Source organism: Lagopus leucura, unplaced genomic scaffold, assembly GCF_019238085.1.
Source record: "Lagopus leucura isolate 7727_CA_CO unplaced genomic scaffold, USGS_WTPT01 Super-Scaffold_100015, whole genome shotgun sequence".
Lineage (NCBI taxonomy): Eukaryota > Metazoa > Chordata > Aves > Galliformes > Phasianidae > Lagopus > Lagopus leucura.
In genome coordinates this window covers 1,373,409-1,392,943 of record NW_024962269.1, presented here as the reverse complement: position 1 = coordinate 1,392,943, position 19,535 = coordinate 1,373,409, and the positions used below count along the sequence as shown (strand labels likewise).

Genomic DNA, 19,535 nt, shown 5'->3' with positions numbered 1-19,535 from the left:
CACGTGGGGCGGCTGCTCGCAAAGCCCGGCGGGGGGCGGTCCGGTCCGAGGGAGCGGACGGGAGGCGGCTGCCCGCAAAGCCCGGCGCGCGGATCGCGGGCCCGGCCTTAAGATGGCTGTTGTGCGCGGGGCGCCGCCGCCGTCGTAAAGCCGCGAGGAGCCGCCCGCCGCGCCCCGCCGCCATGGAGTGCCCGCACCTCGGCTCCAGCGTCTGCATCGCGCCCGACTCGGCCAAGTTCCCGCAGGGCTCGCCCTCCTCCTGGTGCTGCAGCGGTGAGTGCTCCGCGCGGCCTAACGCCGCTCCCGGCCCGAGGCGGCCCGGCCCGAGCGCGGCGGGGGGCGGCGGCCGAGAGCCTCTCCCGGGCACCGCCGCTCCTTTGTTCCCCGCGGCCGCCGCCCCGCGCACACCCCGACCCCCCCGAAGCGCGGGACCCTCGGCGGGAGGTGCGGCTCAGGGCCCTCCCCGCGGGAGGTGGGAAGGAGGCGGCGGGCCGGGGGAGATCCCGTCCACGCGGCCGAGCGGCTGCCGCGTGTCCCGGCGGGCGGAGGGCGAGGGCTCGGCGGCTGCGCTCCCGGGCCGGGCCCGGCTTTGTGCGGGGCGGAGCGCAGCCTCGGCCCTCGGCGGACTTTGTGTGCGCGCCGTGCCCGCGGCCCCTTCGGCCCGCGCCCCCCCGCTCCCGCGGGCGCGGAGGAATGCGGGATCGCAGAGCTTTTGTTCGCCCCGGGAGCTGCGTGCCTCGGCGCGGTGCGTGCTGCCGGTGCGGCTTTCGGCTACCCCAGATTACTTCTTGTTTTTTTTTTTTTTAAGTAGATGCGTTTGGAAGCGCTTTACGGAGCGCAACTGAAAGCGGCATGCCGAGGTGCTGGGGCGCGGGTCCCCCCGACAGCCGAGGAGCGGCCGAAGCGGGGCTCGCTGCGAGCCGTGCGGAGCTCCCCGCGGGGCTCTTTGTTCGCCGCTTCCATAACGCGCAAAACCGCCCTCGCACCGGTCGCGCGGTGCTGTTGTTGGAGGGCTTTGCCTGCGAAGTTTCCGCGTCCCGGTGTTAGAAATGCAGCCTTTGGACGGACGGCTGCACTGACAGCCTGCGGTGGTGGCTCTGATTTTGGTGCGTTTCTGTCCGTCCCAGCCGCAGCGGGGGCAGTTCTTCTCGGCGCTAAAGCGCGAGCAGCCCGGCATGCGTGGTCGCGGCTGGGTCTGCTCCCAGCAGCAGCACCGCACTGCTGTGTGCGTGGCAGCACGCAGAGCCTTGCGGGTGGAAATGACAGATGGAGGGACGTGTTGGCTGTGTTTTAAGGTTGTTCCCGTTTTTAAGGAAAGGTGGCTGTCCTTTGTCTAGCAGAATCTGTGCTGTAGTGTGGGAAGTGTGCTGCCCGAGTTCTCTCCCGCGGTGGCAGCTTCCTGGAGCCGAGGTGTGGTGCTGCTGCTTCCTGTGGCAGAACCAGCGCCGTCACTGCAGTGCTGTGGTTACGGGGGAGGATGCTTTGTAGGGGAATAATCCCCGTGAGTGGTTTGAAGAAAAGAAGGAGTGCAGGAAAACTTGTTTTTGTTGTTGTTGTTGTTGTGTTTCTTTATTAAAAAGTTCTTTGCGAGACACCTAACTCAGTAACTGTTGTCTGCAGGCTGTTGGGTGAGCAAAGGTGTCATCCAGAAGCACGTGGCAGTAGGGAACCACCCTGCGGAGAGCTTCAAGTAGATTAACTAAAAACATATCCTCGGCTATTCATAGAGCTTCTCAGCTTTAAAAATAGGCCAGTTTGCAGGTACAGGGTCCTGCTGGGCATGTTCCCAAGTGGAAAAAGGTCAGCAGTCAGAACAGCGTTTTCTCTGTCAGTCGGAGGTGTTTGCCCAGAAGGGGGTTGCTGAGCATGCGGCGATTTGCCAGTGTCTGGGGGCAGGAGGAGGGAGCTGGGCTCATGGGGAACAAGCAGATCTGTAATGATGCTGTGCCTCAAGGAGTGCCTCCCGTCACTGTGCTTTTAATAAAGTCCATCACATTGAGGAGTCGCACAGAGCTTGTATAGAGAACTACTAGGTAAGAAAGAATGTCGGTATGCTGAATCTCAAACACTGTAATGGGCAAACAGCAGGCTCGTGTCAGCTTAATCAAAAATAATTATTTTCAGAAATGACTTTTGTGTTCTTATTCATCTGGTAAAATGCAGTGCATTCCTTCTGAGCTACAGCTGCTGGTGTATGTTGTTAGGTTTGCTTCCTAAAAGTATAGAGTTAAGCTCTCTGTTTCTTGTCTGTGCTTGTTTCAGGGAGATTAGTTTTGAGAGATACGTGATACTGGTTTCTGTCTGTCCACAGTAAATGCAACTTCTTACTCACTGCAGCTTGGTAATGTACAATTAAATAAAGTGACATAAACATCTTGTAAAAATGTAATGCATTTCCCATTGCCTTTGAAGCTGTTTTCCAAGGTCCTGTGGACTCGATTCTCTTTGTTGATGTTGTTGCTTCAGCTGCAGAAAAGCGTTTAAAGGTAATTTTGTGCAAAGTGTAATTATACAGCATCCGACACCTTGCGCGTTGTCTCAGAATGACTCAGACCTCGCGGCCCGTCCTCTGCTGAGTACTGCTGACCTTTCCAGAAAAGGAGTGCGGGTGAAGATAGCGATGCAGGAAGCATGGCTGGCTGGTCACTGATAGCAAGGCAGTGCCCATGGGTGGGAGAGTGCGTTCACACTTCAGACCAACAGTGGCTATTTTTGTCACTATCTTGACTGCGATTTGAGGGCCTGGAATTGTCACACAGAGTGAGTGACAGACGTTTGTGATTCACCTCTTCCTCTATTCTGTGAATGCTCTCGATGGCAGCAGTACTGCACAGGGTAATTAGGAATGCACTTCTGAATCTTGTGGAGGCTTCTGACTGTGCTGTGGAATGGTGCTGCATTGGAGGCTGGTATTTGGAAGCCAGCTTTACCAAGGTTAGGGAATTGAGAAGCATGTACACCAGCCTGAATTACTCGTTTGGCCTAAGTCAGTTCCCCGAGAAGCTACCTGCAGCATTGTTAAGGAGGCTCTGAGGAAGCAGCAATGGCAGGCACTGATGGCAGGTGTGCTGGTCAACTATGAATCTTTCTGTTCCAGGTTAAAGAGCAATGGTCTGTGCTCTTTTGAAGAGCTGCTGTTACCAGTGTGTAGTTGGAGTTTTAAGCACTTCTGTGAAGGAAAGCCTGTTTTCCTCAGTATTCAGTCCTGTCATGGGTGCTCTGCACAGCAATACAGAAAAGCAGTGTGCATTTGCTCTGGGAGCTTTAGGGCTGTCAAAAGAGCACAGGACACATTTTTGAAGATCCAGAGGTAAGGCTGCTGTTGCAGCTGCTGTAATTGAGCATTTAAGAGGAGACAAAATTCATGTGTGGACTAAAGAAACTGAAAATTGCTTTAAATTAGTGCAGTGACATACTGCGTGCAGATGCCTGCTGATTCCACGCACCTCCATTTCTGAGACTAACACTGAAGTTGGAAGCAGAGTAGCTGGAGGCATTGGCAAGAATGCTGTGGAGCATCACCGTTGGTGTGATGTGCCACACCTTCGGTGCTGCTGTGCAGATCATGCAGCTATGAGAAACACTGTGGAACAGCTCGGATGTGGTGTTGCCCAACAACTTCTGATAGGCTCGTGAAACCGCGGGGAGCTGTGCCTCACCTCAGCAAGACTGCAGTCTTTTAAGTGCATTTGTGCAAGTCTGAAGGATTTTGTCAACTTCTGTCAGTGGGTGCTGTGGGGTATGGGGTGGTATCGCTGCGGGTGTTGGGGAACCTTTCTGAAGCTTAAAGAGGGTCCAGAGGAGGGCTGCAAAGATGATCAGGGGACTGGAGCACCTCCCCTACGGAGATAGGCTGAGGGAGCTGGGCTTGTTCAGCCTGGAGGAAAGGAGGCTGCAGGGTGATCTCATTGCGGCCTTTGAGTACCTAAAGGGAGCCTACAAACAGGAGGGGAATCAACTCTTTGAAAGGGTAGATAACAGCAGGACAAGGGGAAATGGTTTTAAGTTGAGGGAGGGAAGATTTAACTGTCAGAGGGAAGTGGTGAGAGTGGTGAGGTGCTGGAACAGGCTGCCCTGAGAAGTTGTCCCTAGAGGTGTTCAAGGCCAGGTTGGATGGAGCCCTCGGCAGCCTGGTCTAGTAATAAATATGGAGGGGGGTTGGAGATTCATGATCCTTGAGGTCCCTTCCAACCCAGGCCATTCTATGATTCTATGATTCTATGATTCTTTCTGCATGGCTGAGTTGAACGCATCGGTTGGTTGATGTGGAGTTATTTCTTTAGAAGAACTGTGATAGATGGATAGAATTGTGTCTGCTGAGACTGAGATCCAGTGAATGAGTTTTACAGGAGAATTGCACTTATGGAGCGCATTTAAGACTTGTGTTTCAGAATTTTTTTTTTTTTTCTTTTCAGTAGTGTAATTTTGTTAGCTATCGAAGAGCAGTTCTGGCTGCAGAGTGGTATTTCCTGCTACAGCAATAGGTCCTTGCCTGACATCTGTTTCTTGCATTCTAATTTCTGTTGAATGAGAGCTGTAATTTTGCAGTAGGTCAGAAACATATGTTGTGGCATTTCAAATGACGCTGGGACTAGAAAAACTATGGAAAAGAGCACATACAAGGGAGCAGATTGATTGTCATAGAGTTCTGCATGCTGAATTGTAACATTTTTCTTTTTTTAAGGTAATTTTCAAAATGTGTTTTTTTTTGTTTTTTTCTTTTTTTTTTTTTTTAAAAAAGATCAGAATTACCCCAGATGTCACTTGATTTGTGTGAATGCAAATGTTTTGGACTGAGTAGGAGAGCCCACCGCTGTTGTGGTCTTTGGAGGATGTCTTCAGCTAAATGAGTTACACTGTGTTGGGGGTTGCTGGAGTGTTCTGCCAGGCTGTGGGGCTGTTGTTATCAGGGCCATAAAGAAAAGCACCACAAAAGCCCAGGTGTGCAGACTTTAGCCATCACTGGTTCTCTTTCCATCCCAGTTCTTGTTAGTGCTTCTTCACCATCTCTGTGAGTTTTTTGTCTTTTTCCTTTTTGTTACTCGAGATCTTTGTTTCTTCTTCCATTCTTAGCAGAAGATGGGAAGAAAGAGAGCTTGCTGAACGAGGAAGGGGTAGGGAGAACTTTGTTCCTATGACCAGTCAGCAGCATGCAGACTCAGGGTAAGCTTGTGGACGTAATGGTCCATGTATGAAGGTGATCTCTCGTCTTTCCTATGTCTGGAAAATGAGTTTGACCTGATAAAGACCACATTTGATTAGTATTTTTTTTTTAACCTCTTTTATTCAGTCATGTTCTGAGGTTGAATAGTTGTTCATCCATTTCTTTGGATTAATGCAGTGCAGGAATGCTTCTCAGTTATTTTTCAGACTTCATAGGCTGTTGTATCTCCTTAAGCTCATTCCCTGGCTGTTTTCAAGTAAAGCTTATTAGCTTTGGCTTGTATTGTTTTAGACTCAGTCTTGTTTTCATTAAAACTGTGAACATTTTTTTTTCCCATTTGAATCTGTTGCTTATGTATGGGACAATAGCTATCATAATCTGTATGACAGAACGCAGTGCTTTGGGACAGGTTTTTTAGGAAGATTTCTGTTTGTTGAGGTGAGGTCAGAGTCTTGGTTTCAGTCTCATAGGCTGGACCTTGTTTTCCTCTGCAGTATGAAAAGAGGAGTGTTTGATTTCAGATACTTGGCATTTTTAAAAGAACATTTGAGTAAAAGAAAACAAACCCCAACAATGTGAATTGATGACGCTTCTCGTTTTCTAGGCTTTCTTTTGTAAAGTTTCTTTTATTCTACTCAATAAAAACCCAATCAAAACTTGAATGTTAGCTGATGAAAGAAACTGCTCCAGAGGAAGGCAGTATGCAAACATCTAATCCATTGCCTTTGTTTAGAAACTCATTCTAATCTTCATGAGGATCTTGATGCTAAATTTTGAGGGACAGATTTTACTCATGAGGATTCCAAATTAACTCTTCCAAGTGCACCATCACGGTAAGGAGACAGGACGCTCTGGAAGTGGGATAGAGAGGCAAGATAGACTGCATTGAGCCTGGCATGCTCTTGCCTTAGCTACAGATTAGTTCAGATCTCACCACAGCTGCTTTAAGTGTAATCAGGACAGTAACGTTCACCTGCCTCTCCTAATCCCTTCAAGATGTGCAAATGGTTTAAAAAAAAAAAAAAAGAAAATTAGAAATGCAAAAAGCAAATAGAAAACAAAACAAAACAAGAACTGACCCAGAGCTTTATTGTTGCTCCATTTTTCTGATAGTCAGGCATAGGGCTGCAGGGTGCTGAGGCCAATAGAATAGTGAATTTTTTGTTGTTGCATCTGTGCCTGAGGTTTGTAGTGAAAGTTTCAGACAACGTTTGGAGGGAAATAAAGCTTTGAGCCATTTCTCACTTGGTCTGTGCTGCTCTTAGTAAGCTGTTCCTGCATCGCTTTCTGTTTTGTTGGTTATAAATGTCTTTCAGGTAGCTGAAGAGTGTTTGAAGGCCATGCAGAATGATAGCAGTCCATGGAGGTTAGAAAGCGCAGCTGCTTCAGAAATTCAGAGAAATAGCTGAGGCTTTTCTGATAGGTGTTTTGGGATTATCAGAGCAAACAGTTGTTTTTGTGGAGTGAATCTGAATAATATCAGGTCAAATACTGCTTTATGGTATCCTTGTTATTGGGACCGTGTAAACTTCTGCCCTCCATTTCCTTGATACTAAGAGGGCTTCTTGAAGCGTAGCTGGCATGGTAAATGTGCTTCACATTCAGCAACCTCTACTGGTATGCCAATGCAATGCTTTTTTTTTTTTTTTCTTTTTTTTCCTCCTTTGGAATATTTGTTTGGTTTTGGATCTTGAAAATGTAGCTCTGAAATTCCTTTGACAGATCTGATTACCCACTTGAATCCAGTCCCACTAACCGCAGGCAGCCTGCCCAAATAAGATAATTCTTCCCAACATTGGGCTTTTTCCCCCTCGCAGTGTTGCACCAGACAGCTGTTTTGCTTGGGAGCAGAAAGGTGCTGGGCTTGGGAGTGGGTCCTCATCAGAACCAAATGGGCAGGTATTGATTTAGTTGTCTTTTAAGGCGAGTTGTATGTACCTCTTAGAATGCAGTCTGAGTGCAGTGAGTCCATGTCAGAATACGAGTGCGTACTCTCACAACTGCCATGGCCCTTTTGGACTTGTTTGCCTGTGTTTGGTTTGTAAAGTTTCCATAATATTCTGCCCACTGGGCATTTTGCCCCCCTAAGATATGAGTTAGAAATGAGCCTTTTGCATAGTATGAGGGAAATAGGAATTGAATGCAAGTGCTACAAATGAGTAAATTCATAACTGGATTAGCTAAGGAAAGCAAGAGGCCTTCTTGCTGTTTCCCCTTGTTCCCTCCTGCTCCCAGCTTGACTCGTTTGGCCCGAGATTGATTGCTGACTGATTCAAGAAGATTCTTTTCCTTAAGGGTTTGAAAATTACATTATACTTCTGGCTTTGCTGTGCTTTTACTGGCAGCTGTCTGTGAGTGACTGTTAGTGTAATTCATTTCTGTCTTGCTCTAACATAAAGATTGGATCACTTTTTTTTTGCATGTTACTGCTGTAATACAGAACAATATCTGTTTTCCTGTGAAGGCTAGTGTTCAATTTTCATACATGTAAGTGTGTATGTGTGTGTGTATTTCAATGTGAATACTAATTAACAAAGTAGTCTGTGCATTAAAAGCTGCTAGACATGTACTTTTGCTTTACAGACTGAATAATTGGGTCTGATCAGTAGTGTTAAGTGACCTTTCCTTCGCCCTAGCAGAGGAAGCACAGCACGCTCTGTGTCTCGATTCTGTTTGTGATCTGAAGCCTTTCTCCTTGAGCTTGTTTAACCACTTCCTCGGAACTGGTGTGTCTGTTTGCACGGATTGAATGCAGAAAGTTTGCCTTTCCCACCCATCTGCTTCTCCAGCACTGAGTTTACAGGCAAACAAAAAGCACGCGGTTACCAAAGTGCAAGATTTTCAGTGTGGAATTCTAATAGCGCAGTGAAAATGCTGAACTGTAGCCCTCATGGTTGAGGGTAATGGATGTGGGAGGTGAATGAAATGCAGCTGGAGCTAATCATGTTGCACTCTAACAGACATTGCTCGGTGTTAGAAGCGTGGTGAACTCTTCAGTGACCTGCTTGTCCTGCTTGTTCTATGAAAAATGCTTTACCTACCCACGTTGTTATGTTCTAATCCACTGCTTGTTTAGTATGTTCCAATGAGAAGTGTTTTACCACTGTAGCAGAGTGGTCCACTGTAACCATCTGTGAAATGTCTTACTTGGGACTGAGCAACGCTTTTGTTCACTGAGGAGGGGAAGAAATGCTGCATTTATTGTTATGCATGAGCACAAACAGCAGTTGATTCCATGAGTTCAGGCTATCACAAGATGACTTATTTGTTTTCTCACTAAATACTCAGTCTTTCTGGTTTTGGCTGAAAGATTGCAACAGAAGAAACATTTGCTTATTTTTCCATAGCTTGAAGGTAAGGGCAGCATCTTTTTATCATCTTTAGAGTCTCTTGAATTCTGGTACTTTTGGATGTGATTTCAGGTAGGCTAAGACTTGACACGATCAGGACTTCCTTGCATGTCTCTTTACAAGGGTATGCAGTGCTGAAAGAATGGTTAGCATTCCTGGATTGTCAGCAGTGCCTGCCAGGAACCTTGCTTCCTTCTAAATTCTCTTAGTTTGATTTAATGTAATTACATTTAATATTTTCTTAAATTTTCCTGTGGCTTCTGGGTGCTGGCTGACTTAGAAGCAGCATTTAAATAATCTAATTAAAAATGATCTCCCTTCTGTTTGATTTCATTTTCAATAGAATGCGGTTTTTCTTAAAACAGCCAATAGTGTCACGTCAAGTGAACTTCATCTGAAAGATTTTTAAGCAGGAAATGTATTTTTCTAATATCAGTAGTTTTGAATGAATTCAGTCTATTTCTGAACTTCTCGTAATGGTGCTAGAGGTAGGATAGAAAGAAGAGCTTCATGTGAAGTTAGGTTTGAAAACAAGTAGGAATACTCTTTAAAACCTAAGCAGTAAAATGTCTGGCCTGTAACTGAGGAGTAGTACACATCACTTGTATTCAAAGCCTGGCATGTTCTTTTTTTTCCTGCTTTTTCTGTCTAGAAGGCAACATTAATCTACTCAGAGGTTGAAAAATACTCCTGTAGCGTTTTCCTGTTTCAGTCACTTGGATTTCATTACTCAGTTGCTCATCTGGAAGTGGCTAGCTTACAGTTCCTTGTATGTGGAACAGGTACCTTCAGATCTGTACAGTTTGGCCCTCCCCAGCCCCCCACAAAAACAGCCACCATGGTTGCTTAACTTGGTGTTTGGGTAGTTTTGAAGGCTTCTTTGCTTCAGCTGATACATGGCTTGTGTCAGTGCCAAAGAGCCTGGTGGTGCTCATACCCAGGTCAGCTGCGGTCTTGACTGATGTGCTGTGATGAGCAGGGCTTCTGCTTTGTGCCCCTAGAAGCTGTTCTGTTGCATGAGCTGTGGCTTACAGAGCTCACAGGTCGCAGAGCAAGAGTGCACATGGCTCTAATGTGCATTTTAAGTGGAACACCCTCAATTCCAGTCTCAGTCATAGTGTTTGGATGTTCCATCTGGAGCGTAGAACACGTGCGCTCCTTGCCACAGAGGCTGCAGCAGGATTAGAGCTGTGAAGTAACTGCTTACTGCTCACTCATACGGAGCGCTGTGTGCAGCAGGAGGAAGTGGCAGGGTTGCTGCAGTGCTTACGGGTAGGAGGTGAGCTTGTTAAACCTGAAGCATTCACATCTTGTGCACGAAGGGAGATTGTGCACAGCAAATCACGCTCCTCATATGTTTTACCCACTCTGTCTGCATCCAGAGGGCATTGCAGAGCTGCAGACCAAGGGGTGGGCAGAGCCTTTTTGCGGTGCCAGCCCAAGTGAGAGCATCAGCTGGCACGCTGTCTCCTTGGTGTTTCTCATGGGCTGATGACTGGAGCAGTTGTTCTTAGAATACCGGTTCTCACAGTTCCCTCTCTCAGATACCTGATACTCTATATTATATATTGCATTGGGGAAATTCTAGGCAGTTAATTCAGAGCTGCTTTGGCAAGTCTCCCTGAAAGCTGTGTGTGGAGGGCTGAGTTTTAGGATATCTTACCCTTGTCTGCAGGTGAGGTGACACGCGTGCCTGGGCTGCTAGGTGTGTTCATAGGAACCGCCCAGCTCTTTTTGCAGTATCGGTCAGCATCTTTTTGGAGCAAGACTGAATAATGATGCCTTGGTGCAAAATGGTAATTGGGGCAGGGAGGGGTTGTTAGGAAGAACGGTTTATAAGTATGGGAAAGGAAGAGTAAGTCTGAATTCTCCAGAATGCTGAAAAGCACTGTCACATAAATCTTTGGGAGCTGATGCACATGTATGTCTGCACAGACACACAGCAACACGCTGCGTATGTATAGCAGGCGTGTGTGTGTGTGACCAAGTGCTTGTTTCTGGGACAGTTTGCATAGCGTGATACCAGTATGCCAGGGCAACCACAGCTATGTAAATATTGCTGCTGGTGCAGATACTGGCTGCGGGAACAGTGCCCTTTTCCAGTCCAGCTTTTATCAGTATAGCTGAGCTATTATGTCAACAAATGCAGAACTGGAGGAAGGCCATTGAGGCTGAAGCTGTCTCTGTGCAGGCCATTATGCCAGTGTAATTTAACCGCCTGGTTATAGCAGGAAGATGTTCGTGTCGGTACCACTCCTTTGGAGTGCAAAGTCCAGGCCATTTTTGTAAAGGATGCAGTGTTGGAAATAGCTTAATGACTCTACTCTCATTTCCATTTGTGCTCTTGAGGACCAGAATACTGCTTTGATGGTGCTGATGTTTTAAAAGTGACCTTTTCCATAGCGATATAATAAGGACTGTATTAAAGCTGGGGTACAGGTGTGCTTCAGCGGTTGCGTTGGGTCAGTTTTGCTCTGGCTATGGCAGATCAGCTCTGCCGCAGGGACATTGCCCTGCAGAAACTGCTTCAAAACTGCTTCGTGCCTGCCTCCTGCTCATCCTGTTCCTCCTTTTGCCAGCTTCTAAATGGTGCAGCATGCTATTAAACAGCACTGTTAGCTCTTCCTAGGTTGTTTGTACATTTCTGCGTACTTGCAGCTTTCCCACATCAGAAAACTGCAGCTCTGTTCTGCAGGAGTAGAGGGTTTGCCAGGAGCCTTCTTGCATCATAGGGCTGTGCTCGGAGTCTGTTTTCTGCAAGGAAGAAAAGCGGCCAGGGCTCGGGAGTAACATTTGGGTCATGTGAGGGTAAGATGGGTGGGGGCCTGTGTGAGTGCCAGCTGTGTTGGCTGTGTCACAGCCGTTCTGCTTGATGCAACTTGGTGAACGTTGTTTGTCAGGGTGCTTCACGGGAAGTGAAAGCTGAAGGGACAGGGAGGAGCAGCTGTGTGAGACACGTGTCTGTATGTAGTGGTGATTGATTGTGCCCTCTCTCGGGATGGATCGATGCTCTTCATCTGCACAGGGCTCTGTGGGCTGTATGGCAGAGAGGCATTCATGTTTTGTTTGGATCATTCTGTAAAAGATGATATTTGCATTTCTTGTTACACGAGGAAGAGTTTTTGCCCTTCTGAATGACCCAGTATTAAAGTGCAGTGGCAAACAGTGCCCTGTTTTGAACAACCCGGTGGCATTGCAGGTTTGTTCTCCTTTCTCTCTTGGCGTGTCAGAGCCTTCTTTGCCTTACAGCTCGGGCTGTTCTTAAAGCACAGCTCAGTGGGGCAGCTGAGAACCATTGCACGTGGTCACGGTGGTTCCACTTTAGAAAGCCGCTGGTGTGCCCCTCGTATGGTACTAAATAAAGGTAACAAGCACAGATGAGTTTTTGTGTTGTTAAGGTTTGTGTTGGACAAAACTCTTCCAAATTGGAGGCTGCTAGTGAAGTGCACCCCTCCTCCTTGTTGTAATTAGCACTAGAGGTCTGTTTGAAGGGTGATGTTCCAGGGCGGTGCAGTGTGCTCTGAATGGAGAAGGAGTTTGCACACTGAAGCCACGTGCCTTCATGTTAGCACTATGTTTGAAAGGAATAACCCATGCTTTCTTTACAGATAAAACCTAATTCAGGTTATAAGCAGCTCAGAGCAGTTCTTGTCTTCTTGCTGTGTGTTCTGTTGTACCTGCCTTTTTGGAGCCCTAGCTAATGATTAAGGCTAATTTCTGCCTAACTTACTTTCTTAACAGCAAGTAATGGACAGTAACGGCTTCAGAGTCTGAAGAGTACCTAGAAAGTCAGGCTGGGAGGGCAGGTGTCTGAGCCAGCATCAGAAATGCAGAATGCGGTCTCAGAAACCTTCAAAAAGGAGTTACACAACTCGGAACAAAAATCCCCATGGAACAGAGCAGCTGTAGGTCAGAGATGCAATACTGCTGTGTTTCATCTTCGTGGGAGTCACTTCCATGTTATTTGAGCTCTTTGTGGGAGGAGATGTTTGCACAGAAGATAAACTACGCACTTCTAATGTGATGCAATTGGAGCAAAGTTCCTCCTGAAAGCTGAAGCAAACAAGTGAGCCATTTTTTCCCCTGCTTTCTGATGTAAAGAGTAGAAAACAATATTATTTGGCAGCGTGCAGTTTGTGGGTTTGTTTGCAGGCCTAGTGTGGAGCATGCACTCTGTGTGAGTGCTGCAAGAGGAGCCCTCTCAGTGTAGCTCAGCACTCCCTAGGCACACAGTGCTTACAGCACCTGAATGTGACACTGCAGTAGTCTGGTATGTAGAGGAAATGAATAGTTTGCATCCTGGTTCCTGGGCTTCCAGATTGAGAGCCCATCCCAACTACAGGTGACGACATAGGGACAGCAGGGATGCTAGTGAACAGGTGGGAGATCTCTGCCAGAATTTTCATCCAGGGACGAGTGCTTCATGCTTCTGGCAGAGCAAATGTAGGGTGATGGAAGTGGATTTGTAATTGGTTGTTTTTTCATGCAGCACTTAAGCAACTATTTGATACCATATCTTTGTTTAAGTACGGGAATGCTTTTGTCTTTGTTTCCTTCTGGTTAATGTTTTACCTTTCAGTTTCTGTAATTCGGGGAAATGAAGTAGTATCAAGTCAGACCAGTGGTCCATTTTGCATGTTTTGTTCTTACAATGGCCACGATTTCCCCTTTGTTTTCTCTTGTTTGTCAGAGTAAAATTTGGATTTTCTTAATCAACTTTTTCTATTTTGACAAACTTCTTCCTCTTACACCTGAAGAATAGGGCAGAACTGCTCTGCCTGGCGCTGTGCCATCCACAGCAAGACTGCCATCACAGTTTGGGAGCCATCAGCTTGAGAAATGGGAGAATTCACTGTTGAAAATCCAGCAACAGCAGAGACAGTGTGAGCAAATGGATTTCCCAAGTACAGTAATTGCAGCAATTGAAGGAACTTCCAGCCTTCACAGAAGGGCTGAAAGCACTGCGCAAGGGGCACTGATGGGGAAGCACAGCTGTTTCACAGCATGCAGAAATGATTGTGCTTTTTTCCTCATAATACAATCTTTATTCCATGGATTGGGCCCACGAATTAAAATACAAGTATTTGTCATAATAAGTACAGACTAGAAAGTAATTCTCCAGGAAGCAGTGTTAGCGTGTTTTTTTTGTTCTTTTTTTTTAAATATCTGGTTTTAACTAAAAAAGGCAAAATTGAATGATGGAAAAGTATACCAGCTCATTTAAATACCTAAGGTAGTGACTGACTGCTCTTCTGATTCAAAACTGACCCTGTTCTTCTCTCCCTCCACTGCCCTTGACTGGCAGTTACTTTTCATGTGTAGAAAAATTAGGTGGTATTTTATGCTCTTGTATTTTTGGGAAAATCAAAGCTATCTTTTTATTGCTGCTTTTTGTCCTTACACAAGTGCACCTCTTGTTTTTCCTTCTCCATCACATTACCTGGGTATTTAAAAGTGCAGTGATATGTCTGTAAACACTGTGTTAATGGCCTACACAGATGTTTGTACCTGTCTGGTGGGCTGCTGATCTCCCTTGTTGTTTCTCTGCGTTCTGCCTGCACAGATGAGTTTCTGTGGTTGTTTTGCTGTTAACATGAACACTAGAGACATCTGTTCTGGGTTGGGGTGAGTTGGGGTGTGCAGTTTGTGTGTCTCCACCCTGGGATGGTGTTCCATCAGTTTTTAGTATCTCCCGCTTCTTACCCAGACCTTTTGCTTAAACATTTCAAAGTTAATTTCACTTTTCTAGACTTAGAAGACATAGCTAAAAACTCAGGTTATCAGTAAGGTGGTTTTCTCATGTCTTATTTGCAGAGCACAGCCCTGCGCTGCTTTTGAAGCATTCAGCAATGTGTGCATGACTGAGAGGCCAAAATCCTTCTGGATAAGGCCTTTACCAGCATGCAGCACGGGCATAATTATTGCAGGAATGGCATGTATCTTCATGTGTGACACGGTACTTCATCTGTGTGCTGCTGAGCACATGGCCAGGCTTTCTCATGTGTGGAAACGGCTTCTTGTGTAACAGGCTTTGTGAAACAGAAGTGAAGAACTCTGCTTTTATGCTTTTTCTGTGCTGAGTGAGCTGCCTTATTACAAATGAAAATAAATGCTTTAAGTATTCCCAGTGTTTTTACAACTTGGGCTTCTGATATTTTGAAATGCAACACAGAAATGAAGTAGACCTCACACAGATGGAATGCAAACAACAAATGTAGAACTTCATTGGGCTGTAACAGGCCAAAGAGAAGGCTGAGGGCCTTAGCAGCAGTGCTGCTGTTGCGGTGTGGGCTGATGAGCAGATTGCTGCTCTGTGTAACTACTCTCCAGGTGGATTATGTAAGTGTAACAGCAGAACCTTGACACTTTTCTTTTTCTGTCTTTTGTAGTGTGCCGGTCAAATAAAAGCCCGTGGGTCTGTCTGACGTGCTCCAGTGTCCATTGTGGAAGGTGGGTATCAAGTGTTGGTGTGGAAGTTATTCAGCCAGACCTCTGCTTGCTTGCTTGGCCGAGGCAGTTCGTTCAAGAGGTTCCCAAATGCCTTTGTTCCCTGAAGGAAGCCTTGCATGGCTTTGTTGGATGCTGTGTACTTACAACAACATGCTTCTTTGCTACCTTCTAAGAGTCTGGAGAATGTACCCAGTGCAATTACTGCCCAAAAGGGACCTGAGTGCTGGATGTGATCGGTCAGCTCAGTCCCTGGGTGCGTGGTTAGCAACCTGCCTGCAGCTGGGCACTGGGACTTGTGCTCTTGGAGGTCCTGCCATGTCAAGCTATTATTCCACGAAGGTGTCTGGAGAGCAGCTAATGCTGTGGGCAGTCGTCAGGTTCCATTCAAGATGGAAACCCTCAAATCCAAGTTGGGCACAGCTTAGGCAGAAAGTACCATAAATGTAGCAGTATAATTCTGGAACAGAGCAGTTATCCTGCCATGTACGGGCTTCTGCAGGTTCCTTCAGGGCATACCTACTGATTTTGCATCCGCTGGAGCACAGAAAGAATTTCTGTGGGAACGAGACAGTCAGTGCTATTGTTTGTATGTCAGGGTAACTGTCAAAAAACTGCTTCTCTAAAAATGTTCCTGATGAATAAAATATTGAGTCTGTAGGCAATGTTACCATTTAGTGTCTGATGTGTGAGCTTTTGTTCTGGGATGCTGTCAATAAACTTGGTGAGGTTGAAACACATCCTCCAGGTCCCACTGGGAACGTTACCAACCAATTACAACACCAGAACATTTCTGGTGGAAGTGTGGCTTCATAGACCTGTCATTTGCACTGTCAGCCAAAAAGCCACCTCCTGCAAGCACGGCTGTCTGCTCTGGTTTCTGCCAGCACAGCAGTGTCCCTGGCCACATGGCTCCACTAGCACAGTGCATTAGCAGGACTGTTTGTACCTGCATGAGAGTACAAATCCAGACCAGAAAAACCTTCATGTGGGGATGGGCAGAACTCCTGGCAGTTGGCATTAAGCAAGAAGTGTGTGGGGTGTGGAAGTCACCTCTGGTCTGGCCATGCACTTCTAAGAGTTAATTACTTGTCAGCTGATGTTTAGGACTCTTGCATTTGTAATGACTTTTATTAATTGAAGATGCTTGACTTTCTGGGGAGGTATCTCACAAGTTGGATTTGAGAATGCTCGCTGTGCCATCAAAAGAGCTGTAGGACTTCAGATTCTTTTCTCACTGTGTGACCCATGCTGCTAAAGTAATCGCAAAAGAAATGAGTGCTGGGTGGGAAAACAAAGGAGACCTCCAAGAAAAATAGATGGGAAAATAATATGTAGAGCTAACCACATTATGAGTGTGGAAAACAGGAACAGTGCTCTCCTTGGTTGTGGAGGTGCATGGGCCTGGTGAGGGCCCACGTGCTGGCCCTGGGTGCAGAGGTACAGAGATGCCTGTGTGTGGCTGCTAAGAGAGTGGAAAAACTGATTTGGACAAAGTGGGAGAGTAAACAGGTTAAAAAAAATCAAGTTGACTGATGTTTTTGTGTAGGTGAATTGCCTGTTTTAATGCTTTATGATACTGCGTGTGTGTTAGGTTGTGATGTGTTCTGGTGGATTTTGTTATTTTTGTTCTGCTTTGTTCACCAAATGTTGGTGAAATAATTGTTTACAAAGCCTCGCTTTTTTTTTTCTCCCTGTATTTTAGATATGTGAATGGCCACGCCAAAAAGCATTATGAAGATGCACAGATTCCTATGACCAATCATAAGAAAACAGAAAAACAAGAAAAAGTTCAGCATACTGTGTGTATGGATTGCAGTAGCTACAGTACATACTGGTAAGAGTTTCAACGCAGTAATTTGACAACCTTTTACATACGGGAAGCTGTAAACTTTAAACTCTTGTGGAGCGTTATATACATCATTATGTACTTCATCTCTTGATTTCCAGACCTGACTGCTTTAAAGCAGTTATGAGATAACCGTCTGCTTTTGCATGTCTTGTGTAGCACTGGCTGTGGCTGCACTCCTGTGCTTCAGTGGCTTAGTTCAAACTTTTGGATGTAAATATAACCATGCGGATTATGTGTGTGTTACATACACATACATGTGTGGTTTGGGTTTGTTTAGAACCTGCCTTTTTATTGCTGCTGTTCAGTAACTTTACTCCTTTCACCTAATGGATGAGCCGTTCGTGGATCCTTTATTTGTAATGCCAGGAAGTTCAGTAACATGCCATACATTCTGCCTAAGAGATGTGAATGTGAGATGTGTAAATGCACGTTTGTTTGTTTCCAATATGCTTTTTTTCCTTCACTTTGGGGAAAAAAAAAGGCCTCTTTCGGATGGTGAGTTGGTATGAGCTGTGTGTGAGTTTGGGAGAGGGATGGATCCTGCTTGGAGGCAGCATCAAGTTCTCTGACAAGATTAAATAGCAGAGTCATGGAAGTGGTTCTGTTGACAGAAGCATGGCCTAGGCTGCTGTGTGCAGGACATAAATAGTGCAGACCTTAGGGAGATCAGTGGCACTGTGCTGTAAAATTACTTGCATGCAGAGCTCCACGGGTGGGTACTGTTTTGTTCAGAAAATCTTTGTGTACTTTATGGGGGAAAAATCTATCAGCTGAAGTTTGCGTGTCCATTTTATGAAGAACAATTCTATAACAAATGTTTTTATTGCTTGCAAGTAAAACCACAGTTAAAGTGTTCTGCCTGAGGAAATTCTGCTTGGAGCAATTCAGAAATGACTTGGGCAGTGCGTGTAGCAGTGACAGGAGCTGTAGAGTTGTTAAACTCAGAGGGAAGTAAAATGGGGGTGGCTTTATGATGTATGGGGACTTTGCTTTTTCCTGCATTTTACATCAGTGACCACCAGTTTTGCCCATTCCTGTGTGAAAACATGTATTTCCAAGTAGTAACACGCACATGTATTACCAGCATTGGAACAGCTGTGGGAAGCTAATCCCAGTTTCCCAATTAACGTTGTTAACAACTGAATTCTGAGCTGTGATTTTTTTTTTTTTAAACCACGTCAAAAGTAATAACGTATGTAGGAATTCTGGTGGGATATTGGAGATCTTGATCATATCTCCACTGACAAACAGTGTATGCCTGCTCTGCCAGAACTCGCAGAGGCTTTGTGTGTGTACACAGCACAGCTCCCTGCTGACCTCATCTCAAACCTAGGTATTTTGCACTGCAAAGAATGGCGCTCAAACTGAGGACAGTGGCGTGTTATTGGAACAGAATGTGTTTGTGAGGAAGGGTGGGCACTCTGTTTGGAAGCTCACTGGTGTTTCACAGCATATTTGTAATAGAAGGCAGAAGGAGCAGTTCAGCATGTGATTTGTCTTCTGCTGTAATCAAAGCAGAAGGCTGAGTCATCAGTGGCTGAACTGGAACTAATTGCAGAGAGCTTTGCCGTGGGGACTTCCTCTTGCATATAATTCCCTGACAGATTACAAGTCTGCTGTGCCAACGTGAAGCTGAGCGAGTTTCAGAAGCAGCATATCTTTGCTTTCGTTAGAATATTTTGGGGTTTTTGGTTGTCAGAAAACAAATACCTGGATTTGGTATTGCACTCTTGTGTATATATACATGTGTGTGTGTATACCTATGTATGCTTATACATACACGAACACGTATGTGTGTGTGTGTATTCCTCCCCCCACCCCCATGGAAATGAGCTTAGATGTAAGAAGATGCAGCACAGAACATTTGGACCGACGCCTGCCCCTGTGTTTTGGGCAGTTCTGTAAGACTTGCTGTCAACCAGTGCTTGCCACTGAAGGAAATGGTTGGGTGAGCTCCAGCCATAACCAGCTATTGGAGATGGAATTTTAAAATGTTGTTTCCAGCTTCTTCAGTGTAGATGTGAAGCTGTGAGATATTGGGATGTTTATGCAATTATGTTGCTTCCAAGGGAACTTTTATTTAAAATCAATATTCTATGCAAAGCAGTGTGGGCAACCTCAGTAATTTGAAAGTCAGGAAAATGCAATCCTAAGACTTAATTAAATTTTCCTTCTATAAAGATGACTGAGAGGCTCTTCTGCAGCGCTTCTACTTCTCAGTTGTGGAGTTTTGTTGAGCTGTGTGGAAAACTCTTGTTCTGCTTTCATCCTGTGGATTCTCAGTAGCTGTGTTCCTTAGCTGGGTGGTGGCGGTATGTCTGTGGAGGCTCTTAGAATGAGAAGGCATTTAATTTCATCCCATCCTTCTCTTTAGCAGTCACGAGAGCGCAGTGCAGGGTTTGTTGCAGCCATCCCTTTCAGTCCAAGGAGATGAAATACTGTGACTGCTGGAGCTAATGTGGTTTATTGAATTTTGTATCTGATTCTCACCAAAACCAGGACAGTCCCCTGTAATTGCATTTCAGAGTGGAAGTCCAGGTGTGCAGATGTGAAATCAGCTCTTCTAGTTGCAGCAATAAGGTAGCTTAGACTTGCAGTGAACTTTTCTGCTTTCAGTCCCTGTGCACGAACATAAATGGTTGACAGAAGTGAACAGGACTAATTAAAATGTGCCTGGGAAATGAATACATTCACAAACTTCTTTCCCTCCAAAACTGTGTCG

General features: G+C 45.8%; 1 protein-coding gene across 6 annotated transcripts in view; it reads left to right on the top strand.

Moving 5' to 3' along the window:
* Window positions 1–155: 155 nt before the first annotated feature.
* USP3 (ubiquitin specific peptidase 3) overlaps window positions 156–19,535 on the top strand; it is a 35,659-nt gene continuing 16,279 nt past the window's right edge. The window contains exons 1-3 of one of the 6 annotated variants that reach the window (XM_042876228.1): window positions 156–273; window positions 14,904–14,964; window positions 16,667–16,798. In XM_042876228.1, the coding sequence (XP_042732162.1) occupies window positions 183–273; window positions 14,904–14,964; window positions 16,667–16,798 (284 nt within the window). In that variant the 5' untranslated portion in view covers window positions 156–182. Of the gene's footprint in view, window positions 274–670; window positions 746–796; window positions 1,107–1,276; window positions 1,296–5,145; window positions 5,164–12,856; window positions 12,894–14,903; window positions 14,965–16,666; window positions 16,799–19,535 lie in introns of those variants that run through there. The other 5 variants (XM_042876229.1, XM_042876227.1, XM_042876232.1 and 2 more) reach the window with 5 other exon arrangements.